Consider the following 26128-nt stretch of genomic DNA (forward strand, 5'->3'; position numbering starts at 1 on the left):
CTTTCAGCCGAGCCAAGGAAGCCCCATCCACAGCTTTCCCAGGAGGGTTTTTAATGAGAATTTTTCCCGATTTGCGATCACCGCAGCCCCAGGCGCACCCGGCGCAGCGCGGCACCCCGCTCCCACCACCGCACCCACCCTTACTCGCAGCCTAAAAACCACCCCGAGGCTGCACAGCCGGACCCCGACCCGCAGCCCCCGGCTCCCCCCTCAGCTCGTGGCCTTGGGGGCAGTCCCGGTTCGGGCCAGGCTCCTCAGCAGCCTCTCGAAGAAGAACTCGGTGCGGTACTCGAGCTGGTTGAGGTGCTGCAGGAAGAGGGGCACCTCGCCCCTCCTCACCCCCACGCGCACCGGGATCACCCTGGTGCCGCCGCGCTGGACGCCGTGCTGCAGGCTCCACTCGGAAAACGTGCTGGCACCACGGGGCCCCCAGGGCCTCGGCGGAGAGGAGGAGGAGGATGGCCACGCGGCTGGCGCGGCTGGCCTCGGCGGCGCTCCGCACGGCGCATGTCCCGGCCACGCGGTCCTGGTGCTCGGCGTAGCCCTGGAAGCCCCGCGCCCTCAGGTACTCCGCGATGCCGGAGGCGACGCGGTCGTCGGCGGGGCAGTACCAGATGGAGAAGTCGTAGGCGAAGCCGCGGCGCGCCAACATGCTCGGGGGGGGGGGCCGCGGGCTGGTTCCCCCCGCCGGGCTCGGAGCCCACGGTGCCGCCGGCCGCTCCCCGGGGAAAGGTCAGGCGCCGAGTCCTCCCGGAACCAAGCGCCGCCGCCGGTGCCGTGGGGGCACCCCAAAGCGCTCGGGGGCGTCCCGGGGGGAGCCGGCGAACACCCCCGGGATGCTCAGACTCGCCTCCTCCTCCTCCCCGGGCGGCCTCAGAAGGCCTTCTGCCTCGTCTCGGCCATGTCCCGCTCCAGCGCCGCGCCCGCCCGCCGCAGCTCCTCGCACTTCTCCGCCAGCTGCCCGCGGGCCTCCCGCAGCCGCCGGTTCATCTCCACGTAGCCGCGGCTCTGCCGGTACAGGCGCTCCCGCTCCTCCGCCGCCGCCTCCTGCCCTGCGGGGCCGTGGGGGCGGCTCAGCGGGGAACGAGGGGGGACGCAGGGGTCCCCGGTGCCCGTCCCGCTGCCCCCAGCACCCCCCCGGGGGGCTCTCACCTGGCGCGGGGCCGTCGTGGTCGCCGGAGGCCCGGGGGGGCTCCGCGGGCAGCAGGAGGACGGGGTCGGCCGGGCGCGTGCCCCCCACGTCGGCCAGCACCTGCTCGATGGTGGGCGGCTCGGGGCGCGTGGGCAGCACCCGCTTGGCCTTGGAGCTCATGGCGGGGGGGGTGGGCCTGAGGGGGGGGTGGGGGGGTTGTGAGGGGGCTGATGGCAGGACAGACAGACGTCGCCCACCCCAGGACAGACGGACAGCCCACCCTGCCCCAGGACGGACGGACGCTGCCGACCCCAGGACAGACGGACACCCCTCCCTGTCCCCTGCCTCGAGACAGACAGACGCCCCTCCCTGCCCTAGGACAGACGGACACAGATGGGTGCCCTCCCCTCCTGGCCCCCCCCAGACAGACAGACAGACGGACCCCCTCTCCCCCCCCCGTCAGACAGACAACCCTGACCCCCCCGGACAGACAGACAGGCCCAGCAGAGCTGCCCCGGGTCAGTTTGAGCCCCCCCCTCCCCGACAGACAGACAGACAGACAGACACAGACCCCTCTGGAGGGACACACGGACACCCCCCCCCCCCCCCGACAGACAGACTCTGTCCCCCCGGACGGACACACGGCCCCCTTCCCCCCCCCCCCCGGACAGACGGACCCACTCGCTCCTCGGGGACGGATCCCACCGCCCCTGCCCTCCCCCCAGACGGACAGACAGACCCCCCCCGCCCCAGGACAGACGGACAGACCCCTCCTTCCCCTGCCCCCCCACCCCCCCCCCCCCCCGCGCCCTCCCCGCGGCCGCCGTACCGCCACGCCGCGCCCCTCCCCCTCCGGCCACGCCCCCTCCCGTGACGTCACCGCCCAGGCCCCGCCCCCAGCGGAGCCGCGGCGCCCCCCCCCGGCGGCGGACGGAGCAGGCGGCTGGGGGGGGGGTGGTTTATTGGGGGGGGGGGGGGAGGAACGGGGGGCACCGGGGGGAGGGATCCGGGCCGGTGGTGTCCTGGTGCTACCCCAGAGCCCTCCCAGTATCATCCCAGTGCCCTCCCAGTATCATCCCAGTATCATCCCAGTGCCGTCCCGGTGTCATCCCAGTATGGTTCCAGTGCCGTCCCAGTGCCTCAGTCGCTCTTCGCGTCCCGCGCCAGCTTCACGGCTGCCCTGGAGGCTGCGGGGCAGAACCGGGGCCGGGTGAGGGCCACGAGAGCCCCGGGGAGCCGCAGCCCCCCGGGGGTGGGGGGTGGGGGGGGTGCAGACGGGGCTGAGCCCGGCCGCTGCTCCCCGGGGGGGCTTCGCGTGGGGGGCTGCGAGCGGGGCCGTGAGCTACGGGACGGCCCCCAGGGGGGCTTCAAGCAGGGACATGAGCTATAGGACGGCTCCACGGGGGCTGCAGGGAGGGGGGCATGCGCTACAGGATGGCTCCTGGGGGGGGCTCCAAGCAGGGAGGGGGGCATGTGCTACAGGATGGTCCCCTGGGGGGCTTTGTGCGGGGACATGTGCTATGGGATGCCCCCGCGGGGGGGCTTCTAGCAGGGACATGTGCCATGGGATGCACCCCCCAGGGGGGCTTCTAGCAGGGACATGTGCTATGGGATGCCCTGCTGGGGGGGCTTCTAGCAGGGACATGTGCTATGGGATGCCCCCCCGGGGGGGCTTCTAACAGGGACATGTGCTATGGGATGCACCCCCGGGGGGGCTTCTAGCAGGGACATGTGCCATGGGATGCACCCCCCGGGGGGGCTTCTAACAGGGACATGTGCTATGGGATGCACCCCCGGGGGGGCTTCTAGCAGGGACATGTGCCATGGGATGCACCCCCCAGGGGGGCTTCTAACAGGGACATGTGCCATGGGATGCACCCCCCAGGGGGGCTTCTAGCAGGGACATGTGCCATGGGATGCACCCCCCAGGGGGGCTTCTAGCAGGGACATGTGCTATGGGATGCCCTGCTGGGGGGGCTTCTAGCAGGGACATGTGCTATGGGATGCCCCCCCGGGGGGGCTTCTAGCAGGGACATGTGCCATGGGATGCCCCCCCGGGGGGGCTTCTAGCAGGGACATGTGCTATGGGACGGCTCCACGGGGGCTGCACCCGCTCTACGTGGGGTCAGGGGCGGTTGTGTGCGACCCCCCCTCCCCCCCCGCTGATTTCTGCAAGAGCAGGAGCTCGGCACAGCCGGCACCGGGGGGTCACCGGGTGGGGGGGTCACACAGAACGGCACCCCGTGCGTCGGCGGGAGCCGCGGGCGTTACGTACGGACAGGCTGAGCTGCGGGGCCACCTCGGCCGCCAGCCGGGCTCTGCTGCTGAGCAGCGTCTGCAGGACTGGACCGGGAGGCGCAGAGAGAAGAGAGAGGGTTACGGGGCTGGGCCGACGGCGGGGGACGGGGGCTGCGAGGGCGCAGCCTGCTCCTTGGGCTGGGGTGGGCTCCCGGTGGGAAGGCAGAGCTGCCCCCGAGGCCCCTCGGGGCGAGGAGCTGCCCCAGGAAGGGGCAGGACTGGGGGGAGGACAGGGGGAGGACGGGGACGCCCGGCCCGCGCTACCTTCTCGGGTGACGGTGGAGGCCGCATCCAGCGCCTTGGTGCTGAGGTCGCCGAGCACGGAGTCCACCGCCTGGTGGTGCTTGAGGAAGCAGGGCCGGATGACGTTGTGGTACAGCACCTGCGAGCCGTTCCAGGACACGGGGGCCATGCACCACACCAGGAACAGGCACTGCGGGGTTGGGGGGAGAGACGCTGCAGGGCTGGGGACGGGAGGGCGAGGCAGCCGCTGGGGTGCTCCGGTCCCATCCTGCCCAAGACTGGAGCTCCTGGAGGCCCCGGGAGCTCGGCTGAGCTGTGCCACCGCCTCTCCCGAGCAGGACAGCGCCAGCTCGGCTATGTGGCCCTGCCAACAGGCGCACGCGATCCCTGCGAGCTCGGCCATCGGGTGAGGGGACTCCGGTAACCACAGCCCCCTCGCTCCCCCACGAAGCCGTTACCTTCCCGACGTAGTAGAAGGGGAACCAGTAGAGGAAAGTGTCGGAGAAGAACTCGGCCACGCTGAAGACGCCGTACACCACCCAGTACGTCAGCCACGTGGTGTCGTCCTCCTTGCTGGAGCTCTCGATGGCTTTGATGCTGCGGGTGGCAGGGGACGGATCGCTGCTTCTGCGGGCTCCCAGACCCCAGACCCCGCAGCACGCCTGCCCCACGAGCTGGGTGCTGCTGGCTCGCGCTGGGACCTTGCCAGGCCCTGGTGTTTTCGGGACCACGCTCTCGGGAGCTTCCTACTCACAGCGAGCACCCGGGGCAGGGAGACCCCCAGCCAAGGGCAGGGAACGCCGTGAACCCGGTACTTACGAGACATACGCGGGGTAGACGAAGCCGATGAGGTTGCAGAGCAGCGAGGCGCCGTAGCCGAACACCAGGTAGAGCCCCAGGAACGCCACGGAGCCTGCGGGGGCGGAAAGGAGAGATGGGGGTTTGTGGAGGGGCAGCTGAGGGGAGCCACAGCGGGGGGCTTGCACCGTTTGCTCTGGTCACCATTTGTCCCCTCCCTGGCCTGGGGGGGACGGTCCCACGGCAAGCACACGGCACTTTGAGTCCACAGCCACTCCGAGTCCACCTCAAGCCAGCCTGCCCGAAGGAAAGGAGGGACCCAAGCCCCAGGGCTCATCCCAACCTGCCTCCCCGCAGCTCTCTGCACGCGCTTGTGCTGAACGCGTTGGGAACTCAGCCCCCCGAGAAACAGCAACCCAGTCCCGCTTCCCCGGCATTGAATTAAATCGTTGAATTAAACACAAGCCAAAGCGTCGCCTGCTTGGCACCTCCCCAGCCCCAGACACCGGCAGAGGCTGGACCAGAGGAGCCAGGGAAGCACCCCTGGGACCCGCAGAGCCCGGGTCAAGGGCATTTTGTGTCACCCCAGCGGGGTCTCAGCTCCTTCTCGCCCTGCTTACAACGCTCCGTCGGTGTAAGCGCCTTACCCTGCAGCAGGCAGAAAGCCGGGACTTAACGTCTGCGGCAGCGAATTAGGGGAGAGGGGCACGGAGGACGGATCACCTCCGAGCTGCTCACGGCAGCGTTTCTGCCCCGCGCGGGCACCCCGGGGTGCTGGGGCTTTGCAAGCAGGGGGGCAGGAGCAGCACCCCCACGGCAGCGGGGGCAGCTCCCCGCACGCAGGACTAACAGGCAGGTTCGGGCAGCTCTGGGTTTCGTTCCCTAAGGAGCCTTAGGATGGATTTCACAGGCTAAGTTTAGCCCCCCGGAGGGATTTACGTAACGGCAAGGCACACAGGGGGAGGCTCGGCTTGCACAGAGGAGCCTTGTGTGTCAGGGGGCAGGGAGGGACGGGCCCGGGGCACGAAACCCACAGTGCGAGCAGAGAATTAGGAAAAAATCAGGCAGAGGAAGGGGTTCTCTCTCCCCTTGTGGATCCAGACAAGGATCCACCCCATGAAGCTGCCCCCAGGCACCCGTCCTGTGCCCGAGAGCCCCCCAGAGCCCCAGCCCCGTCTCCCAGGGGAGACGTCGGAGGTTCCTAAAGCCTCAATTTTCGCAGCACTGAAAAGAGAGCGAGGCTTTGCCACGCAGCTTGGCAGAGAGGAGCCTTCCCCAACCACGGGCACGAGCAGCTGGTGTGTCCGTCCCGGCCGGCGGGCACGGTGCCTCGGCGAAGGGGACACCGTCCTCCTCCGAGGTGACTTCCACCCGGCCGAAGGCACCGCAGCGGCCGCGCTGCCCAGAGCGAGCACTGGGCTCGTACCGGTTCCAAAGGTGCTGAGCTGCCCCCGATGGGTTCAAACACAGATTAGGGACCGCTGCAGAGCCGGGGAAGGCGAGAAAGAAATCCGGTATTTGTTGTTTGGCACCAGCTTCGCCTTTCAAGACTTCGGAGCTCTCTGCAGGAGCCAAGTCCCCTCTCTCCCCCCGACACCCCAAAAACCCCCGCGTGCCGCCGCAGCCCCGGCAGCGTTTTGCTCGGAGGGCTCCTGGTGTCCTTCCCGACACGTGCCGGCTCCCACATCCCTTCCCGAAGGAAGAAAGCAGACAAAAACGAGCTTTACAGCCGGGAGGCGGAGGGGAAGCGCACGGCGGGGTAACCCAGACCCCCCCCCCCCGGGAAGGTTTCGCACTGAAATATGAAATATTTGCAGCCGTAAGCCATAAAGCGGCACAAAGCTCCACGTGGCCAAGGCCAGGGGCACGGCCACGCCGGGGGCGATAGGCGGGGGGGGTCAAGTGGGGCCGAGGAGCCGTTCCCGGGGGAGATATCTCTGGTTTCTCATTAATGAGCAAACAGCATCTGGTTAACGAGCGGACCTCTGCCCTCCTGCCTGGGGGGGGGGAGGACAGGTCCCTGCTGTAGCTTGGCGTCCAAAATTGGGGGGGGAAACACAAAACTGGGGGGGAAACACAAAATTGGGGGGGAAACACAAAATTGAGGGGGACACACAGAAAGCGGGGGGACACCCAAGAACGAGGGGGGTCACCCAAAAATCGGGGGGGCACCCAAGATTGAGGGGGGACACACAAAAATCGGGGGGGTACCCAAGATTGAGGGGGGGCCCCACAAAAATCGGGGGAAGACCCAAAAATCGGGGTGAGACCCCAAAATCGGGGGGAGACCCCAAATTCGGGGGGAGACCCCAAATTCGGGGGGAGACCCCAAAATCGGGGGGAGACCCCAAAATCGGGGGGAGACCCCAAAATCGGAGGACTGGGGGGGGCTGCAGGGAAGGACGGGGGGGGGGGCAGCACAGCCCGGCAGCAGAGCCTTGAGGAGCTGAGGGGTCCCTGTGGGTCCGGGGAGCCCCCGTGGGGCTGGGGGTCCCGGGGGAACCGGAGGGATCCCGGGGGAACCGGGGGGCGCGGGGGGGGGGGGGGTGTCCCGGTCGCACCTGAGGCCAGGTAGAGCCGCCGGACTCCGGTGCGGGCCTCCAGGCGGCCCAGGAGGTCTGCGAGCGGCCCGGGGCGGTCGAGGAGGCGCTGGAGGCGCTGCAGCACCGTGCCCATGGCTGCGGGCCCCGCTCCCCGCCGCCCGGTGCCGGCCCCGGGGCCCAAAGCGGCGGCGGAGCGGAGCGGGGCGGGCAGGTGGCGCCGCCGTCGCCATGGCAACGCCCGCTCGGCCATGGCGGCGAGGCCGGGCCTGGGCCTGGGCCTGGGCCTGGGCCTGGTGCTGGGGCTGGGGCTGGGGTCGCTGCTGGCCGCCGCCGAGCCCCGCGTCTACCTGGGCAGCTGGGCCGTGAGGGTGGCGGCCGGGCCCCGGGAGGCCGCCGGGCTGGCTCACCGCCATGGGCTGCTCTGCCTCGGCCAGGTGGGGCTGCGGGGTCTGGGACCCCCCGGTCCCCGCAGCCCCCGCCTCGTCCCCCGTGCACCGGCACCGGTGTGGTGGCGGAGGTGTTACCACCGGTGTGGTGGCGGAGGCAGGGGCTCGGTTAGGGGGGTTTTAAGCCGCCTACGGTGGGCTGACGTGGGGAGGGGAATGTGAGGAGGAAAGCAGCGCGATAGGGCTGCGTGGGTGCTGGTGGGAGTGCATGGGTACCTATGGGGCTGGACAGGAACCCATAGGGCTGTATGGGTACCTGTAGGGCTGTACAGGAACCTATAAGGCTCTATGGGTACCTGTAGGGCTGCACAGGTACCTATAGGGCTACACAGGTACTGGTAGAAGAGCACAGGTACCTATAGGGCTGCATAGGTACTGGTGGGAGTGCATAGGTACCTATAGGGCTGTACAGGTACCTTTAGGACTGCACAGGTACTGATAGAAATGCACAGATACCTATAGGGCTGCACAAGAACCTGTAGGGCTGTGCAGGTACCTGTAGGGCTGCACAGGTACTGACAGCCTCTACACCACAGGTGGGGGAGCCCAAAGGCGCGCACAGCCCCAGCCTGCACAGCACCCCTCTCCTAACAGCACCCCTGCCATACCCTCAGCTGCATCCTCCCTGTCTCTGCAGCCCGGGCAGGGCCGGCACGCACATCCCCGGCCCGGCAGCCCGCTCCAAATGACCTCACGGCAGCTTTTTGCGCCTGCAGGTGCTGGAGGGAGAGCCCTACTACCACTTCAGGCACCGCGGCACCAGGCAGAAGTCCTTAAGCAAGCACTGGGGCTGGAACCAGCGCCTGACCAGGGAGCCAAAGGTAGAGGGGGGGCTGCTGGGCTGCCTGGGGGCACCGCCGACACATCCCAGTTCGTGCACTGCTCTTGGATGCAGCCGTACCAGCAGCACCCTGAGCTGCGAGGGGAGCGCGTGTGGCCGTGCCCATCTGGGGCTGACGACGCTGCCTCACCCCCAGGTTCTCTGGTTTGAGCAGCAAACAGCAAAGAGGCGCGTGAAGAGAAGCGTCAGCGTGGTGCCGACGGATCCCTGGTTCCCTAAGCAGTGGTACATGGTGAGGTTTTGCCTCTCTCTCGCCTAATCCCAATACTCTTAAGCAAAGCACCTGCCCTGCGCAGAAACAGGACTAATACTGGTGGTGATGAGACAGCAGGAGAGTCCCTGAAGGACATTCACAGCCTGTGCGGGCCTGGTTGATCAATCCTAATCCGTTTTCCAGAACAACGACATCAACCCTGATCTAAACGTCCTCGCTGCCTGGAGCAAAGGCTACACCGGGCTGGGGGTTGTGCTGTCCATCCTGGACGATGGCATTGAGAAGGATCATCCCGACCTGTCCGCCAACTACGTAACTACAGCTCGCTGGGGCGAAGCAGCAAGGGCTTGGGGAAGCTCGGGGTGTTGTCTGCAGGGGTGGGAGGGAGCTGGCACCTTTCTCCAGCCCGTGGGACTCCGCAGGGGGAATTCAGCCTCTCCGCGGCTGGATCAAAAGCCTTGGTGTCTCCACAATGAATTCTTACATCAAGGAAATGTTAGAATGCGTACGTGCTCAAGCCCCCAGAATAGGCAGATGTAATTACAGCAAGCTGCAAAGCAAGTAAAGCTTGTAAGCCCTCACACGCTGGGAGAGCAAAGAGAAAAGAACAGGTGATTCGTAATCAGCTATTGTTCACAACAGCACGGTTTCGGTGCCCTGTGGTTCCTCCTGCCCAGCTCCGCTGCAGGTGAGACTCACCCGTGGCATGCCAGGGGACTCCAAGCTGTTTTCTCACTGCCTGTGAACGCACACTGAAGCAGTCCAGTGATGCACAAAGTTACCCTCTTTTAGTGAAATCCCGCTCCCAACAGGTTCAGGAGAAGCCAAAACAGTTGCTGGGTGTGTGGGGGCTTCCTTGGTGCTCTGGGCGGGGTGACCCTCATGGCCCAAAAATGCCAGGTGTTTGCTCTGAGCTGGCACAGCCACATTTTGCATGAGGTATTCTCACACTTTTTGCAATAGGATCCCCTCGCGAGTTACGACTTCAACAGCAACGACCCCGACCCCCAGCCCAGGTACAATGCCTGGGACGAGAACCGGTGAGTTTTCTCCACTGGCTGCCCGAGGAAATCGTTTCTCGTGCTGGCAATTTTACATCTCCCAGGGCTGAGCCTACGCCAGCCCCTCGGCTCCTCACCGAGGGTGGCTCGTGCCATCACTCTGCCCCCAGGCACGGGACGCGCTGCGCAGGAGAGGTGGCAGCTGTAGCCAACAACCAGATCTGCGGCGCGGGCATCGCGTACAACGCAAAAGTTGGAGGTGAGCAGCTCCTGCTGGCGCTGCGCCGTGCGGGAGGGGATCACGAGCCAGCTCCCGCACCCAGGAGGAGTGTGAGCCTCACAGCCTGCTGTCCTCGGGCTGACACCGACCTCACCGCCATCCAAATTCTGCAGAACCAGGGGGGCTGTGGGACTGGGGGCTTTCTGAGGCATCGGCTGCTTGCAGCAGCGCTTTGGGCATTATCAGTGAACCCCTGGATGATGTTTCCCAGCTGTAAAAGCCCCGAGGGCTTCCTGCAGCGGCTGGGCTGCACTGAGGGGAGCTGAAGGCTTGCACAGCACTAGAGGGTGCTGCGGATTTGCAGCAAGGCCAGCAGCAGCGCAGGGCTCTTCCTCCACATGCCCTGGGGCTTAATGCCCTGCACGAAGCGCTGCTGGGCAGCACCAACCACGCGCTGGCTCGGTTCCCTGCAGAATCGACTGCACCAAATGGGGTTAAAAGCTGGGAGAACTTGCTGGGCTTAACAAGGAGCTCTGGGTCATGCTCAGACCCCCAGGAGCCTGATGCTGTGGGGCAGGGTTAGGTGCAAGGTGCCCGAGGGAACCCAGGAGTGGGGCTGGGGGTCAGCCCGAACCCGCTGAGCCCTCGCTGCTGGGCCCCGCAGGCGTGCGGATGCTGGACGGTCCCATCATGGACATCGTGGAGGCTCAGGCCCTCGGCCTGCGCCCGCAGCACATCCACATCTACAGCGCCAGCTGGGGCCCCACGGACGACGGGCGGACCGTGGACGGGCCGGGCGTGCTGGCTGCGGAAGCTTTCTACAGGGGGGTGACAAAAGTAAGCGCAGCGTTGGCCTTGGGGTCCTCGGGGGTGCTGGATCCGGAGCAGAGCTGCTGCCTGCAGGGGGCTGGGTCCTCATGGGGGTGCAGGAAAGCTCCAGGCTGGATGGGATAAGTGCAAGGAGCCCTGCTCAGCCCCCTCTGCCTCTCCCTCTGCCAGGGGCGCGGGGGCCTTGGCTCCATCTTCGTCTGGGCCTCGGGCAACGGCGGCATCAACTACGACAACTGCAACTGCGACGGGTACACCAACAGCATCTACACCCTGTCGGTGGGCAGCGTCTTGGCCAGCGGCCGGCGGCCCTGGTACAGCGAAGCCTGCTCCTCCATCCTCACCACCACCTACAGCAGCAGCACCAGGAGCGAGGTGCAGATCGTGAGTGCCCCCCCGGCAAGGCGCCGGGTGCCACGGCTCGTCTGAGCCTGCCTCGTACCTGGGGAGGGAGAGGGAGCCTTTATTCGAGTGCCTGCCTTAAAGGCATGGAGGGACCAGGAGAGCAGAGCCTGCGGGAGCGTTTATTGGGGTTACCCCACTCCAGCCAGCCCTGCCCTCTGCTCCAGGAGCACGGTGCCAGGAGCCCCCTGTCCCCCCCAGGTGACCACCGACCTGCGCCACCGCTGCACCAACAAGCACGCGGGCACCTCCGCCTCGGCCCCGCTGGCTGCAGGAATGGTCGCCCTCGCTCTGGAGGCCAAGTAGGTGCCGGGGTGGCCACGGGGCTGTCCCCAGGGTGTCCCCAAGGAGCGCCCGGTGCTCGCCAGGACCCTGTGGGGACAAAGAGGAGGGACTTTGCTCTGCTAGCAGGGTGGTTTGGGGTGCAGAGCTGAGGTCTCCTTGGGCTGTGGGGCAGCCTCTTCTCCCGGGGCACTGGAGGAGAAGGGTCAGGGACAGGAGGAGATGTTGCTCCCATTTAGGCAATTAAGGCTTTGGGGGAGGAGCTTGGGCCAGGCCAGCTAACTTTCCCAAATCTCACCCTCAAAAGCTAACCCAGAGCGGAGACCTCTGCCCCAAAGTTCCTCTTGCTTCCAGCCCGGCGCTGAGCTGGCGGGACGTGCAGCACCTCGTGGTCAGGGCCTCCAAACCTGCCCACCTGCAGGCGGAAGACTGGGCTGTGAACGGGGTCGGACGCAAGGGTGAGCTCGTGGCTCAGGCGCTGCCTGCCCCGCACGCTGCTCGCCCCGGGCTGGCCCCGTTCCCTCGCAGAGCAGCTCACGAACCCTCTTCTCTCGGCTGGCCTCCGCTTCGCAGTGAGCCACCACTACGGCTACGGGCTGCTGGACGCTGGGCTGCTGGTGGAGCTGGCCAAGGCGTGGACAGGGACTCGGCCCCAGAGGAGGTGCTCGGTCAGAGCTCTTCGCGCCCCCCGGTAAGGAACAGGATCCCCTGGGTCTGACCACACGCGGGTTCGTGCAGGAGCTTTGTTGGAGCAAAGCTGTGCTGTGCCCTGTGCAGGAACAGGCATTGCTCCCAAGAATTGGCTTCTGCTGTCACTGCAGGGCTGTGTTTAGAGGTCATGGTGGAGGAAAGGATGCCCATGGAGGGGGGAGAGACGCCCTTACCCTGTCTTGTACCTGGCAGGAACATCGGCTCCAAGCTCACCGTCTCCACAGACACCTCCTCCTGCTCGGGGAGGACCAAGCGCATCCGCTCGCTGGAGCACGTCCAGGTCCAGCTCTCCCTGAGCTACAGCCGCAGGGGGGACCTGGTGCTCGCCCTGACCAGCCCCATGGGGACCACATCCACGCTGGTGACCGTGCGGTGAGGGCGCTCCGCAGGGAGCATTTCGTGATGGGAATGCTGCAGTGCAGAGACTTAGCAGCTGCTGGGGATCTCCTCCTCTCACAGCCTCTCCTGGGGCCTGAAGACGTCCCCACACTGCAATAGCTCCTTCTGGCACCCACGGGGATCGGGCTCAGCATGCCTAGGGCATGCGCCAAGTCTTGGCAATGCCCCATTACACCAAAACCAGGGTGACGGAGAGCCCCTTTGGTCTGCAGCCTCCATCCAGCCTCTCACCCATGACTCTCCTCTCCCCCAGCCCGTACGACACCAGCCAGCAGGGCTACAAGGACTGGACCTTCATGTCCACGCACTTCTGGGATGAAGACCCCAATGGGACCTGGACGCTGCTGCTAGAGAACAAGGGCGATGCCTATAACACAGGTGGGCCCCAGGGGATGAACCCCATTCACCAGTGTCACCCAGTGCCCCATTGTTCTCCCCCTTTGGTTAGCACCTGGCTGGCCTCCTCCTCTCCCTGCTCCCTCCTAGACACAGGATCTGGCCAGAGCCCCCTCTGCAGGGCCACATATCCTCACAGTTTGAGGGTCTCCCTGCTCAGCGCAGGGCCTGGAGGAGAGCATTGCTTTCCCCAGATCTTCCAGCCCCACGCCCACCGCTTTGCGCACCCCAAATCCTGGAGGGTGGGAACACGCAGCCGCCCTCCAGCATCACATCCTCTCCTCCTGCCCCAGGCGTGCTGAGCACCTTCATCCTGCACCTGCACGGCACGGACGAGGACATGACGGCCAGGCGCTTCGCAGCCTCCCCCGTGGACAAGTGCCTCAAGCGGGACGCGCAGGGGGCATGCGAGGGTGAGCGCGCCCCTCGCCACACCTTTGGGCAGGAGGGGACAGTGCCCCCGGCTCCTGGCGGCCCCATGCCCCAGCTCATGGCCCCATCCTTTTGCAGAGTGTGGCAGTTCCTTCTACGCCTACCAGCAGCTGTGCCTGCCCTACTGCCCGCCGCGTTCCTACGGCCGGACCCAGGGAGCCGCCTCCACCAACGCAGCCCGGGTCTGCGCCGGCTGCCACCCCTCCTGCTACACGTGCCAGGGCGCCTCGGCCAACAACTGCACCGCCTGCCCCCCTGCCCGCGTCTTCGACGAGCTCTCCCGCTCCTGCCCCCCTCTGCCGGGTTTCTCCCCCGAGGACAGGCAGCACGGGGACCTCCTCCCAGTCCTCCTGATCTGCGGGAGCCTGGTCCTCTTGGCCATCCTCTGCGTCACGTACCGCAAGGTCGTGCATGCTGGCTGGCTCCACAGCTAGCACCTGCTGGCCCTGGGCTGGAGGGACGGAAGGACACCAGCCCGGGACAGAGCTGTCCTTGCCCCCCTTTCTGAATAAATGTTTTGTTGCCCTTCTGGGCTGCCCTTTCTGAAGGGTGACTTTCCTCGCCGGCAGCTGTGCGCTGACCCCGCTCCATATCCAGCTCCGTGCATGGGTACGGACGCAGCGGTGGCTTCCCCACCCCCCGCCTGGCTTGTCCCCTGAGTCCCCCGGGGATTTGCATGGCGCTGGGGACCCAGCCCCTGGCTGGCTGCTGCGAGGGAGCTATTTCCAGCTGGGCCGGGCTGCGTGGCCGAGCACGGAGCCCCGCGCCCTTTCCCAGGCGCAGAGGAGGAGGAGGAGATGTGACTTCCCTCCAAACAGCTGCGCCCGAGTAAACACGTCCAGCGCCTCCAGCGCTGGCTGAGCCGCGAGCCCACGCAGATTTCGGCAGGGGAGAGGGAGCTGGACTGGGAGCCGCCGCTCCGCGGTGCTGGCACAGCGGGGCCCTGCTTGTCAGCAGCCTTCAGAAACGTGCCCGGGGCTGGCTGCTGCACCCCGTGTTCGCCCCACGCTGCGGAGCCAAACGCCCTCGGCCCTGGCTGCCCCAGCAGGGCCGGCAGCAGCACGGCAGCAGCTGCGCCCCGGCACGCAGCGCGGCACCGGGTAGGGCTGGGGCGGGCGCGGGGAGCGCTGCCAGCTGGGGCCCTCCCGAGGGCATCGCTGCTGCGTGGGGCCCGGCCACCGAACGGCAGCAGCGGGGCCGCTGCGGGCAGCCCTGCCCAGGGCACGGACCCGAACCCGCGTGGCATCGCGGGGTGGCAGCGGGCTGAGCCACCCATCCCCGGGCTCAGCGTGTTTGCACAGCTGAGGCGGACTTGGGAGGCAACGAAGAGAGCAAGACCTTTGTCCAAGCACGTAATCATCCGCGAAAGCACCCCTTGGCGGGACATTACAGAGCTCTGGGCAACGGCCAAGCGCTGCTCGCGCTGCAGCAAGGCTTCCCCACAGCAGCGTTGGCCCCCCAAGCCAGAGTCCCTCCCGGGGGGGGTTTCCCCATCCCGCTCCCCTCCTCGCGGGCTGTCCTAGTCCTCAGCGGGCAGCCTGCAGCGTGGGAGCCGCTGCTGCGCCTCGGTGCGCACGTCGTCCTAGGGGAGAGACGGGGATGGGGAGGTCTGTGCCCCAAAGCTCGCACCACCCCATCCCGGACCCCAGCCCCGTCCTCACCGCCTGGCAGAGCTGTCCCAGCAGCGGGACGAGGCGCAGCAGCTCCTCGTCCCCGGGGTCCCCAAACCACCTCGGCACCGGGATCCAGTTGGCGGCCTGGGGAGAGAGGGCGAGCGCTGGCCACGGGGCAGCCGTTGCGGCCACAGGGCAAGTGAACCCCCAGACACGAGAGCCAGCGCTGCCGGTACCTGGGAGGGGAAGCCCTGGATGGTGTGGTCCAGGGCCACCGTCTTGGCCAGGTCCCTGCCCAGCAGGGAGAGATCCTTCCAGTAGCAGCCGTGGGCGCAGAGGCAGTCCCGCTGGGAGAGGCAGCGCCTGCAGGGGGATGCAAAACCCATGGGGAGCAGCCCCGGCCACAGGAGTGCCCCCAGCAGGGTTTCTGTAAGGCCATCACCTGATCAGCTTCTTTTTGGGGTCCAGCACATCCAGGATCTTCTCAGCGTAGTCCTGCTTCGCTGTAGTGAAGATGAAGATCTGGGGAGAGCAGATGAAAGCCCCTGTGCAGGCTGCCCGAGCCCTCCCCACCCCGGTGCAGCAGCGCCCCCCGCCTGGCTCCACGCAGACCCCCGGGGAATTTGGGGCTCCAGGTACCTCGTAGGTCTTGGAAAGGCTCTCGAGGAACTGCTGCACGTGGGGACGCAGCTGCACGTGGACCTGCGAGGGAACAGCGTCTGCAGGCAGCCCCGAGCAGCCGCCGGCACCCAAGTCCTGACACCCAGCTCCCCGCTAAGAGCAGCGCCCCAGGGGACCCCGGCCACCCTCTCCCCTGGGATTTCAGCCCCTGGGGCTACAAGGGGAGGACGCGGGACCCAAACCCCCAGCCCCCTGCGGCCCCCACCCCAGCGCAAGGACGCCCACCTTGTAGGCATCGCCCTGGAAGGAGGTGGTGAAGGAGGCCACGGCACCCGGCAGCCGCCCGGCGAGCACGGAGGAGCAGACCAGGGTCCCCTCCTGCGGGACAGGAGGCAGCGTCAGGCCCAGCCCCAGCACCGTGACCCCCCCCCACAACCCCCCAGCTCACCAGCTCCAGGACCAAGGTGTGCTCCGGGGTGCTGCGGGTCCTGCGGGGGCCGGGCGTAGGGGGCGCGGGGAGCGGCCTGGCTGAAGGAAGGCAGAGCTTGGGCAATGCAGGGGGGCCACAGAGACCCCCCCCCAAACATACTCACAGGCTGGGGACAGCGGGGTCCTGGCACTCATCCGCGGGGAGCCCCGAGAAGTAGGCTCCCTTATAGCAGGGCTGCGATGGGGGGCTCTGGGGGGCTCCCAGCTCTGCGGCCCAGGGCTGCCCCCCTCCCCACGCAGGGACTACCCCACGGTGGAGGGGCTCACCCCTTTCCCCTGGGCAGAGGGAAGGGGACGCCAGGCTGCCACGCTCCCCACAGAACTGCAGCCTGGTCAGCCGCCGCCTCCCAGGGGTCACAGGCTCCGGGGGGGGACCTGGCACACGCTTGCCCCCATCCCCTCCTCTCTGCCGGCGAGCCCGGGGTTTGGTGGCCGAGAGCCCCAGGTCCCCGCTGCTCTCCCTGCGGGGCCTCTTTGCCCGGGGGGTGGCCATCCCCAGGACAGACGGACAGACAAATGGGGTGGGGGGGACCTTCAGGGTGCCCGAAGCTGCCAGCGCAGAGCCCCCAGGCACTGATTAACGCTTGGGGACCCCCCAAGGACAAAGCAGCCCCCACCCAGGAATCTAGGTGGGATGGGGCACTTTTATAGGGCACCTTTCTGCCCCCAATCACCCCAGCGTGCCCCTGCCCACGGTCGGAGCACCTGGCGCCACTCAGGCTGTACTGGGACCAGCTGGGGGAGCCCAGCCCTGCCCCAGTCCCCCCCCCAGCTCAGCTCTGGCTCTCGGCCATCAACCACTGCCCCCCCTGGGGAGCCCCCGGCTTTTTTGGGAGAGCTCCAAAGGCCCCCTGGGGCACACGGCACGGCGCAGGGGGTGGCTGAGCCTGCGGTGCCCCCACCCCATCCCCGCACGGGCCCCGCGGGGCGCAGCCAGCCCCGGGTTGGGTTACGGCCGGGGAAGGACCCGCGCGCCTCCAACGGAAGAGAGATAAGCGGCAGGTCCCCGGCCTGGAGAGGCACAGGCTGGCGGGATTCCATCGCGGGGACGGGGACAGGATGGGGACGGGGATGGGGACAGGGATGGGGACAGGGATGGGGACTGGTTGCTCCTGGGGCTCAGCACGGGGACACGGATGGCACCCCGGAGTGGGGAGCGCAAGGGACACCCCCTCTGCTTCTAGCCAGGAAAGGGATACACGGCACCTGAGGGATATATAGGTTTATTTTCTGCAAAAAAAAAATAAATTACCACCCTCCTCCTCCCCCCCCCCTGCAGCCAAATCACCCCTGAGGACAGCGAGGTGCCCAGCACGGGGCTCCGGGGGGTGCTGGCCCCTCCATGGCCTCGCAAAGGGCCGCAGAGGGACCCGCTGCGTGGCGGGAGGGGTCCCGGCCCCCCCGTGGCCCCCGGGATCCCGCTGCCACCCCCCGGGTGATGGGGCCGGGGGCTCAGGGCGGCCGGGGCTGTGCGCAGTGCCGCGCTGCCTCCCGCACCAGCCGGTCCTCGCGGGGCGACCACGGGCGCGCGTAGCCGTCGCGCTGCAGCAGGATGCGGTTCAGCGTGTGCTCGTAGTTGACGTGGCGCCGCGCCATCAGCAGGTACTCGCGGCCCTCCAGGAGCTGGGGGCAGCCGCAGGCGTCGGGCACCCAGACGTACTCGCGCGGCACCAGCGGGAAGCGGTGCCGGTACGGCGTCTTCACCTGCACCTCGTAGCGCGTCTCCTGCCCCACCGAGCGCCGCGCCAGGATCCGGGCTTGGAAGACTGCAGGGCCGGCGTGGGGCGGCCTGAGCTGGGCACGACCCCTGGCATCGCGCCCCCCCCAGCCCGCCCGGACCCCCCCCCGGTGCTCACCGAAGTCGCTCTGGCAGAAGTGCCGGATGCGCTGGGAGCGTCCCTTGGGCGGCCGGCACCTCCCGCATCGCCCTGCGGCGGTAAAACTGCAGCAGCTTAGTGGGGAGAGGGGACGTGGCACCCCCAAACCTCCCCCTTCAATGGTGGGGGGGCCTTGTCCCATAAGGAGAGAGGGAGAACGCCAAGCTCTGGATGTTCAGGCCCCCCCCCAGGCTCCCCAGGTCCCTCCCCACAGCAGCGCCCGCGGCTGCAGGAGGGCACGGGGGACCCCGGGGGGGGGTGGTGCAGGCACCTGCGGCAGCCCCGCCGCGGCCAGGGAGGTTTCTCGGTGGCAGCGGCTCTGTGGTGTGGCCCTGGGTCCTGGGGGGCGGTGTGGGGGCCGGGGGCTCTGCAGGCGGGGGGCTGCCGGCCCCCCGGGGCTGGGGCTGCCGCAGGGGGCTGGTGTCACCGGGCTGGGGGTGCCCACGGGGCAGCCAGAACTCGTACTCGATGCCGGGGTTGGGCTCCTGCAGCAGGACCTGCGTGAGGCAGGGGCAGAGCTCAGGGGACCGGCGGGGCCGGGGCCGGCTGCCTGCAGCCCCACGTCACCCCTGGGGTTCACCAGCACGTGGAGATCCTCGTCCGTGGGCCCCGCCGCCTCCAGGCTCTCGGTGCCGTCGGGGGTCCGGGCGTAGAGCAGCCGGGTGCCGGCCGCCTCGTACGGCCCCGGCCAGGCGATGGACCAGTCCCCGTTGAGCACGTAGCGCCCGTCGCTGGTCATCAGGGCTGCGGGAAGGAGCGCGTCCAGGAGCCGAGCACGGCCCCGGGACCCCCGCCCTGGGACGGGCAGGGTGGGGGCTGCCCGGGTGCTGGAGGCCCCCGGGAAGGCAGTGTGGGCCGGGGAGAAATCTGCTTTCATGTGAGGCTTGGCCTCGGTCCCGAGCTGGAGCCGAACCCTGATGTGCAAAATTCCCCAGGCCCCCAGGGAACGGGGTCCCGGCCGCACCGGGGACGGGGTTCTGGGGACGGGGACCTGGTGCTGGTCCCATGGCAGCCGGCCCAGCCCCATTGCACCGGCCCCACTCCAGCTCAGCCCTTCCCAAAACCCGTGTCTGTGCCCCAGGCCTGTTCCCAGCACCAACCGGGACGGACTGGGACGGACTGGGAGGGGACGGGACGCGTCCTACCGAGGTAGTTGCGGCTCTTGTCTGTCACCCTGATGTTGGTGGCCCCAGCCGGGATCTTGGTCACGTTCACGTACCCAAAATAACCTGGTGGCGGGCGGGGAGTCAGGGCAGAGCCCGGGCACGGCCGAGGGGACGTCGTGGGGATGGGGGTGCCAGGGCTGGGACCCCCGCACGGGTGAACAATGGGGTGGTGGGAGGGGACTGGGCCCATTCGCTGGGACATGTGGGGCACCCTCATGGGTGTCGTCGTCTCCACAGCCTGGCCAGGCACCCCATGGGCACTGGACGTGGACTAAGGGGTCCTGGGCGCACCCAGGGACCCCCAAACACCCATGGGGACCCCACGGACCATAGGGACACCCCAGAGATCCCCCCAGATGTGACTGGGGAGAGCTGGAAAAGGTCCTGAGGGACCCAGGCGATGCTTTGGGGACACAGACGGGACGGGGGGACAGGGGAGCCAAGAGCCAAAGCATTCACCCATGGAGGGGGCCGGGGCAATGGTTCATTCACCGGAGGGGGGCTCCGTGCCCTGGAAGAGCCGGTGCACCAAGAGGCACCCGTCCTGGCCGCCGCCGCACCGGCCGCAGGCGTGGGGCCGCGCGCCTGAGCCCAGGATCCCGTCGCAGCCGACGCTCTGAGGAGCCGAGAGGCGGCGTCAGGGCAGGGACCAGGGGTCCCGGGGGTCCCGGTGGTCCCGGGGGTCCCGTCCCCTCGCACACCCACCAGGCAGCGCCCGCCGACGCACAGCTCCGGGGAGTCGGGGCCGCAGCGGGTGCCGTCCAGCACCCGGCCGAAGGTGTAGTAGAAATTGTGCCCCACGGCCAGGCAGTTGAGGTCGCAGGCGTTGGGGGCTGCCGGAGCCAGAAGGGAAGGAGGGGACGCTGGTTTTGGGGGTGGCAGCAGCCCCCGGTCCCGGCTGCACCACGGCCGGGGCATCCCGGTGGTGCTGCGCCCGCTGCCCCGGGGCTCACCTCCGTAGAAGGGCACCCAGCGGTACCGGGCCTGCGTGCCCGGGATGGGCTTGTCGTCGTAGAGGGAGCACTGCATGGCGCGGAAAGGCACCGAGCCCCCGGGGCAGCCCTGCGGGAGCGGCAGGATGGAGCCCACGGGGCCAGGAGCACGGAGCCCGCGGGGTTGTGCCGCGCCGCGGCACGCTCACCTGGAGCTGGCAGAGCCGGTACTGCCGCGGGTCTCCCGTGCACGGCTCCTCTGTGGTGGATCTGCGGCCACAGCATCAGCAGGGCCGGGGCACAGCCACCCCGAGCAGCCCCGTGTCCCCCTGGGGACGTTCTGCGGGGCCGCGATGCCGAGCCATGGCCTGGCTGGGAGCACGGCCGGGAGCGGGGACCGCGATGTCCCGCATGGGGCCGTCTGGGGACGACCGGAGCCGGCACCTGCCTGCCTTCCCCGTCCCTCCCGCCCTACGACGAGGCTGAAACGGGGCCAGGGCCCCGCGTGGGGACGGGAGCTGCAGGAGCACGCCTGGAAGCGGTGGCAGAGCTGCGCCCCGATGGCACCCGGGCGCGCGGGGACACCGCGGGGACCACTCACCGCAGGCACCTCCGGGCGCGGAAGGCGACGCCGTCCCCGCAGGAGCTGGAGCAGGCGCTCCAGGGACCCCAGGGCCCCCAGGCACCCCGAGCCAGCTGCCGGCGAGGCCGAGCATGGGCAGGGGGCTCGGGGCCCCACACCAGCACCTCCGGGGCTGAGCCCTGTGTGAAGGAAGGGGATATTTGGGGTCGGGGCTGGGGTGGCACGGTCGGACCAGCCCGGGGGTGCCCCCGCGCCCTCACCTGCGCGGTGCCGATGCCGCAGCCCAGGCTGAGCCAGGCCAGGAGCAGCACCCGCCACGGCCACCGGTGCCTGCGGGAGCGGAGAGCCTGAGCCCCTGGCTCTGGGGGCCAGCAGCAGCGTGTGGGGTGCCCCACGTCCCGGCAGCGGGGCCGCTGGTGCCACCGAGGGGGGCGGCCACCACCGTGCGCCCCGCGGGGACCCCGAGGCGAGGGAGAAGGAGGCAGGAGGGAGTCAAGACGCAGCAGCCGGTGCAGGAGGGTCCCGGGGGCGCAGGGTGCGGTGCCTCCATCCCCTGAATGGCGCCGCCGAGGTGGGCGCAGCCGCGTGGGCGACGCCGTGCTCGCTACAGCAGCGGGCTCGGCGCAGCCCCACGGCAGCCACGGGGCCGTGCCGTGCCTCCCGGCCCCACGCGGCCCCGCTGCCTGCCGGGGCTGGCGGCGGCAGGATGAGACCTGCGCCGCGGAGGCGGCGGCGGGGCCGTGACTCAGTGTCGCGCCCTGGGCAGGATCCGGATCCGGCCCGGCGTGGGCAGGGCGAGGGGTACCGGGGGCCTGCCCCATGCCCTCCCCCCCCCCCAAAACGCCTGACCCCGAGCACCCCCAGTCCTGCCAGCTCCCCATAGCCCCACACCCCCCATAGCAGCCCCCAAGCGCCCCGGTTTCCCCGAGCACCCCGTGGCCCCAAACGACCCCATGGCCTCAAACCGCCCCGTGGCCCCGAAGCACCCCATAGGCTCGGGACCACCCCGTGGCCCCAGCGTTGCCCAGCACAGGGGTGCGGGGGGCCCCAGCCCCGCGGCGGGGAAGGGGCCGTGTCTGGGAATCCCCCCGCCGAGCCGGTTTCCTCCTGCTGAGCTGCGCCCACGGGGACCGGGGGGGCCGCGAAGCTGCCGCGGGGGCACAAATCCCCTCCTGCCCCCCAAGCACCCACAGGGCTGGGAGCAGCACGGCGGGGCCCCCGAGCCCCCCAAATCTTTTGGCAGGGCTGGGGGGCGGCTCATGGCTCTGGGGGGGGATCGGAGCCCAGCGAGGGGCTGGTGACGCCGCGGGACCGGGTGGGCGCCACGTGCCTCAGTTTCCCCGGGGCAAAGCAGAGCTCTGGGTGCCCGTGGGGCAGCGGGGGGCTCCCACAGCCCTCCCCCCCCCCCCAGCCCCCCCAGGCAGAGCAGGGAAGAGGCCACGAGGGGTGAAGCAGAACGCGGGGGCTTACCCAGCGCCGTGGGGTCCCCCGAGGTGGGCACGGGGTGCCAAGCCGCCCCGGCTCCCCGGCACGGCCATGCCTCGCCCTGCTCTGGCACCCAAGGGTGCCGGCGGCTCAGTCCCGGCCCGGTGGCCCCGCGGTGGGGCTGGGAGGGTGGGCGGCAGCGCGGGGCCCCCCCGGACGAGCGGGCATCGCGTGCGCAGCTCCCTGGGGCGGCCGGCCGGGGCTCCCCTCCCGCTCGCCTCCCGTCCCTCCCCGCCGCGTTATTAATATCCAGCCCCAAAGGTGCGCCCAGCCCTCCCCAATCTCACGCTTAACCCTTGGGGGCCCACGGCGCACGAGGCTGCCGGGGGGGGGGACACGACGAGACGAGCCGGGGGGGCACCCAGGCTCGGTGGGGCTGCGGGGTGGGGGCGGACGTGACCCCGATCCTGGGGGCTGCGGGAGGCGACGCGGGGTCCGGTGCACGGCGGGGTTGGCGTGAGCCGGGGGACGCGAGCGGGACACGTTCCCAGCACCCAGACACCCCCCCCCCCCCCCATAAACACCGAGACCCCAACCCAGCAATCTGGGGGCGGGGGGGGCCCCGTGGCTCCATGGGGCAAGGCGCCAGCAGCCCCCGTGCCGGGAAGGGGACCCGGCCGTCCCCGCGGGCACCGAAGGGGATGCGCACGGGGGAGCAGCCTCAGCCCCCCCCCCCCAATACGCAGCCGCGAGCTGAGCCCCCCCCCCCTGCAGCACGATGGCCCTTGGGTGGCCTTGTCCCCCCCGTCCCCCCCCCCCTCCAGGGTGACCCCTCTCGGGCTGCGCAGCGCCGCGCGCACCGGCACGGCTCGGCACGCAGGGAGTTAAGGGCTGGGGATGTCCCTGGGGGGGCCACAGCTGCTGGCAGCCCCCGTGCTGGCCGCACGCCAGCCCCCCCCCGAACACCCCCCCCAGCCGAGGCCCAGCTGCAGGCGCCGGGCAGGGAGCCCTGTGCTGGGGGGGGGGGGGGGGGGAAGGACTGGGTGCAGCCCCCCCACGGTGCAAGCAGGACCCCAGGACCCCCATCCTCCCCATGGTGGGGGGGGGGGGAAGAAGCAGATGGGACCCCCCCCGCCCCTGGCGTCATCCTGCTCCAGGACCCTCCCGATACGTGGGAGGGGGGCTCCTGGGGGTTGGGTCCCCGCTCAGCACCCAGCAGCTGCCGTGGGACCTGTTGGAGAGGTCTGGGTGGGTCTGGGGTGTTGGGGGGGGGGGTTACCAAGGACCCTGGGGGGGTCTTGGGGTGCTGGGGGGGGGGGGGGGCACCGGCCACAGCTGGGAAAGGGGCAGACGGAGAGGGGCCGCATCCAGCCCACGGCATCCCCAAATCCCCGGGCGCGAGCCGTCCCCAGGGGCTCTGTCCCAGCCTGGTGGCCCGAGCCGGGTCCCGCTGGGGTGGCAGAGCCCAGGGTGCTGGGTGCCCCCCCCCCAAAGGGCCGTGCCCCCCCCCCCCCGGGTCCTGCAGCATCCCCGCACCCCACGGGGCAGCCCCAGGTGAGGCCAGCCCGGAGCCGAAGCGGTTACGGTGGCGCAGGAGGAGGGCGGCCGGGCTCGGGCGTCCCTGGGGGTGTCCCCGGGGTCGTCCCTGGGGGTGTCCCTGCGGCAGGGATGAGCGCAGGATGGCGGGGGGCGAGCTGCCTGGCCGCTACGTCGCCGACAAGGGCAGCGGGAGGCTCTTCAGGCAGGGACGGCTCCTGGGGGAGGTAAATGCCCGCCGGCCCCACGCCGGCACCATCCCGCTGCCCCCAGCAGCCCCCGGCCGCGGGCACAACGCCCCCACGTCCCCTGACCCCGCCGCGGGGAAGGGGAAACTGAGGCAGGGAGGGCGCTGGGACGGAGCCAGGGCAGAGCAGGAGCCCGCGACCACCGCCCAGGGGAAGGATGCCGCCACGGGGGGCACCCAACGCCCGCGTCCTCCCCGCTGCCCCCTCTCGCTCCTCGCTTCGCCCCCGGGGGGGTGCCCGGCCCCGTGCTCCGTGGTCCCGGTGTCCCCGCAGGGGGCTTTCGGGCGCTGCTACCGGCTGATGGAGGTGGCCAGCGGCAGGGTCTACGCCGCCAAGGTGATCCCACGGGCTCGGCTCGCGGCGCTGGGGATCGCGGAGAGGGTGAGTGCCGAGGGGAGCAGCCCCCAGGAGCCCCCCACACGCTGCCCCTGCTTCCCAACCCCACCTCCCCAAGGGCGCTGTGTGTGTGTGGGGGGGGGGGTCTCCCCGCATCCAGCCCCGAGCACAGGGGTCCCCGGGGTGCTGCAGGTGGAGCGGGAGCGGGAGCTGCAGGGCCGCCTGTGCCACCACCACGTCGTGCGCCTGCACGGGCACTTCGCCGACCGCGGCCACCTCTACCTGCTGCTGGAGCTCTGCGGCCGGGGGGTGAGCCAGAACCGGCCCCGAGGGTGGGTGGGTGGGGGGGAAAAACCCTGCTGGGGGGCAGCCCCAGGCCCCAAAGCAGCCCCTCGCTCTGTCCCCACAGTCCCTCGCCGACATCCTGCGGGCCCGGGGGAACGCTGACGGAGCCGGAGGCGCGGTACTACCTGCGGCAGGGCATCGCGGGGCTGCGCTACCTCCACGGCCAGGGCGTCGTGCACCGGGACCTCAAGCCGAGTGCGTGGCGCTGAGCGGGGCCGGTGCCGAGCGGGGCCGGTGCTGGGCGAGCCGCGATCCCGCTCGGCTGACGTCCAAACCCCCCCCACCCCGCAGGTAACGTGCTGGTGACCGAGAGGATGCAGGTGAAGATCGGGGACCTGGGGCTGGCTCGGCAGGAGGCGGCGGGCGGCCGGTGCTGGGGGTGAGCGTGGCTCTGAGGCGGGCGGGGGTCCCGGCACAGCGCGGGGCTCATCCTGCCCTCCCGCAGGGCGCTCTGCGGGACGCCCAGCTACATGGCCCCGGAGGTGGTGGACCGCAAGGGCCACGGCGTGCCCTCGGACGTCTGGGCCCTGGGCTGCGTCATGTAAGGTGGGGGGACCCGGCGGGAGGGCAGGGGGTGCTCCTGGCCCCGCTGAGCACCTGGACGGACCCCCCCACACACCCAGGTACACGGTGCTGACGGGGAGCCCCCCGTTCCCGTTCGGGGCGGCCGGGCGGCAGGAGCTGTACGGGCGCATCCGCGCGGCGCAGTACCCGCTGCCCGCCCGCCTCTCGCCCCAAGCCCGAGCCCTCCTGGGGCGCCTGCTGGTCCCCGAGCCCGCGGCACGAGCCAGCCTCGGGGAGGTGCTGGACCACGGCTTCTTCACCCAGGTATAAGGCTGGGGGGGGCGGGGGGGGGGACACACGACAGCCCTGGTGGCCCCCGGAGATGAGGAGGCCGTGGGAAATGGCCGCCTCTCGCCCCCCAGGGCTTCACGCCGGACTCGCTGCCGCCCCACGCCTGCCGCGCGGTGCCCGTCTTCTGCCTGCTGCGGGGAGCTGCCGCGGCGCTGGCGCGGCGCTGGGTGCACTGGGAGCAACTGGGACGCAGCCACCCGGCCCCCAAGGAGCAGCTTCCTGGGCCGGGGCTCAGCCCCGCGGCGATCCGCTCGGGAAAACCTTTATTAGTGCTAGGAACCGTCTAAAATTCCAGTCATGGGAACAAGCAGGGCGGGACGGGACCAGTACGCACGGCACACACACACCAGTTTGCCCTTAGAAAAGGTTAACAGGAAAAAAATAAAACAGAAAAACAACCAACGGGACCTCTCTTCCCCGACGGGATGGGGACAGGGACGAGGGGACGGGGACGAGGTGCAGCTCCGGGAAGCCTGGTGCAGGACAGCTTCCGTTCCTCAGGCTGAGCCCCGAGAAGAGCAGCGCTTACCCCCTGGGGGGGGGCACAGAATTGGCCCCCCCTCTGCCTGCGAGCAGCTTTTGGCAGCACCTCTCCCTGCACGGGCACCAGCAGGAGTTACCGGGGGAGGGGGGGGGGAGGGACGGCGTTAGTGGGGGCCTGGGGGCAGGAGGGAGCAAAAAGTGCGCGGTCTCCCTCTCCAGTTCTCTCCCTGGAGAGAAGAGGGCTGAAAGAAAACCCTGAAAGCTCAGTAAAACGTGACATTTAAAACACCCACAGCGTGGCCCCGGCAGCGGCCAGCCCCCGGGACGCTCGCCTATGTCTAAAACGCAGAGGGGGGGGGAAAGACAAGATGCCTGCGGCAGCCCCGGCCGGCACCACGGAGCCGCTTCGCTGCTTAGGGCCCCGGCCACGTCA

General features: G+C 69.6%; 5 protein-coding genes across 8 annotated transcripts; 1 reads left to right on the top strand and 4 right to left on the bottom strand.

Moving 5' to 3' along the window:
- Positions 1-34: 34 nt before the first annotated feature.
- On the bottom strand, positions 35-2025 carry LOC310886467 (UPF0449 protein C19orf25 homolog). The gene is made up of 3 exons (XM_083811086.1): positions 1962-2025; positions 1153-1328; positions 35-1052 (listed from the first exon to the last, which is right to left on the bottom strand). Exons 2-3 carry the CDS (start codon positions 1310-1312, stop codon positions 874-876), a joined length of 339 nt encoding a protein of 112 aa, XP_083667212.1. The 5' UTR covers positions 1313-1328; positions 1962-2025; the 3' UTR covers positions 35-873.
- A 52-nt stretch (positions 2026-2077) lies between these two features.
- REEP6 (receptor accessory protein 6) lies at positions 2078-7213 on the bottom strand. Its single transcript, XM_083811085.1, has 5 exons — positions 7033-7213; positions 4493-4586; positions 4132-4270; positions 3695-3863; positions 2078-2319 (listed from the first exon to the last, which is right to left on the bottom strand). Exons 1-5 carry the CDS (start codon positions 7145-7147, stop codon positions 2273-2275), a joined length of 564 nt encoding a protein of 187 aa, XP_083667211.1. The 5' UTR covers positions 7148-7213; the 3' UTR covers positions 2078-2272.
- A 49-nt stretch (positions 7214-7262) lies between these two features.
- Positions 7263-13692, top strand: PCSK4 (proprotein convertase subtilisin/kexin type 4; the record flags this gene model as incomplete). Its single annotated transcript, XM_083810618.1, has 15 exons — positions 7263-7448; positions 8177-8281; positions 8438-8533; positions 8699-8827; positions 9479-9555; positions 9687-9775; positions 10401-10573; positions 10736-10948; positions 11168-11268; positions 11603-11706; positions 11822-11939; positions 12152-12331; positions 12612-12736; positions 13048-13167; positions 13265-13692. The coding sequence occupies 15 exons, from the start codon at positions 7263-7265 to the stop codon at positions 13618-13620; spliced, it is 2172 nt and encodes a 723-aa protein (XP_083666744.1). The 3' UTR covers positions 13621-13692.
- Positions 13693-13798: 106 nt separating this feature from the next.
- Positions 13799-17033, bottom strand: LOC310886469 (CTD small phosphatase-like protein 2-B). Of its 4 annotated transcripts, none has more exons than XM_083811091.1 (7): positions 16014-16177; positions 15869-15948; positions 15706-15798; positions 15439-15501; positions 15242-15321; positions 15036-15162; positions 13799-14943 (listed from the first exon to the last, which is right to left on the bottom strand). In XM_083811091.1, the coding sequence occupies exons 1-7, from the start codon at positions 16042-16044 to the stop codon at positions 14713-14715; spliced, it is 705 nt and encodes a 234-aa protein (XP_083667217.1). In that variant the 5' UTR covers positions 16045-16177; the 3' UTR covers positions 13799-14712. The 4 variants fall into 4 exon arrangements, with proteins under 4 accessions (XP_083667217.1, XP_083667215.1, XP_083667216.1 ...); XM_083811089.1 differs by having other exon boundaries at positions 14346-14943; positions 15869-15908; positions 16014-17033; XM_083811088.1 differs by having other exon boundaries at positions 14369-14943; positions 15869-15944; positions 16014-17011.
- Positions 17034-17116: 83 nt separating this feature from the next.
- On the bottom strand, positions 17117-22199 carry ADAMTSL5 (ADAMTS like 5). Its single transcript, XM_083811087.1, has 12 exons — positions 21938-22199; positions 20728-20797; positions 20486-20646; positions 20094-20154; positions 19906-20014; positions 19658-19785; positions 19445-19568; positions 18932-19015; positions 18367-18530; positions 18058-18283; positions 17766-17837; positions 17117-17675 (listed from the first exon to the last, which is right to left on the bottom strand). The coding sequence occupies exons 1-12, from the start codon at positions 22003-22005 to the stop codon at positions 17362-17364; spliced, it is 1581 nt and encodes a 526-aa protein (XP_083667213.1). The 5' UTR covers positions 22006-22199; the 3' UTR covers positions 17117-17361.
- Positions 22200-26128: the final 3929 nt, after the last annotated feature.

Source organism: Anser anser (assembly GCF_964211835.1).
Source record: "Anser anser genome assembly, chromosome: 25".
NCBI lineage: Eukaryota > Metazoa > Chordata > Aves > Anseriformes > Anatidae > Anser > Anser anser.

Bases quoted from the DNA above. Each gene is read 5' to 3' on its own strand.
- LOC310886467 (XM_083811086.1), bottom strand. From the start codon at position 1,312: ATGAGCTCCAAGGCCAAGCGGGTGCTGCCCACGCGCCCCGAGCCGCCC. The intron at 1,053-1,152 runs GTGAGAGCCCCC...ACGGCCCCGCAG, and splicing joins CCACGACGGCCCCGCGCCAG to GGCAGGAGGCGGCGGCGGAG.
- REEP6 (XM_083811085.1), bottom strand. From the start codon at position 7,147: ATGGGCACGGTGCTGCAGCGCCTCCAGCGCCTCCTCGACCGCCCCGGG. The intron at 4,587-7,032 runs GTGCGACCGGGA...CCGCCCCCGCAG, and splicing joins GCGGCTCTACCTGGCCTCAG to GCTCCGTGGCGTTCCTGGGG. The intron at 4,271-4,492 runs GTAAGTACCGGG...TGCCACCCGCAG, and splicing joins GTCTACCCCGCGTATGTCTC to CATCAAAGCCATCGAGAGCT.
- LOC310886469 (XM_083811088.1), bottom strand. From the start codon at position 16,402: ATGGCCACCCCCCGGGCAAAGAGGCCCCGCAGGGAGAGCAGCGGGGAC. The intron at 15,945-16,013 runs GTGAGTATGTTT...TCCTTCAGCCAG, and splicing joins GACCCCGCTGTCCCCAGCCT to GCCGCTCCCCGCGCCCCCTA. The intron at 15,799-15,868 runs GTGAGCTGGGGG...CCTGTCCCGCAG, and splicing joins ACACCTTGGTCCTGGAGCTG to GAGGGGACCCTGGTCTGCTC.
- ADAMTSL5 (XM_083811087.1), bottom strand. From the start codon at position 22,005: ATGGCCGTGCCGGGGAGCCGGGGCGGCTTGGCACCCCGTGCCCACCTC. The intron at 20,647-20,727 runs GTGAGGGCGCGG...TCCTTCACACAG, and splicing joins GCGGCATCGGCACCGCGCAG to GGCTCAGCCCCGGAGGTGCT. The intron at 19,569-19,657 runs GTGGGTGTGCGA...TCGGCTCCTCAG, and splicing joins GCGTCGGCGGGCGCTGCCTG to AGCGTCGGCTGCGACGGGAT.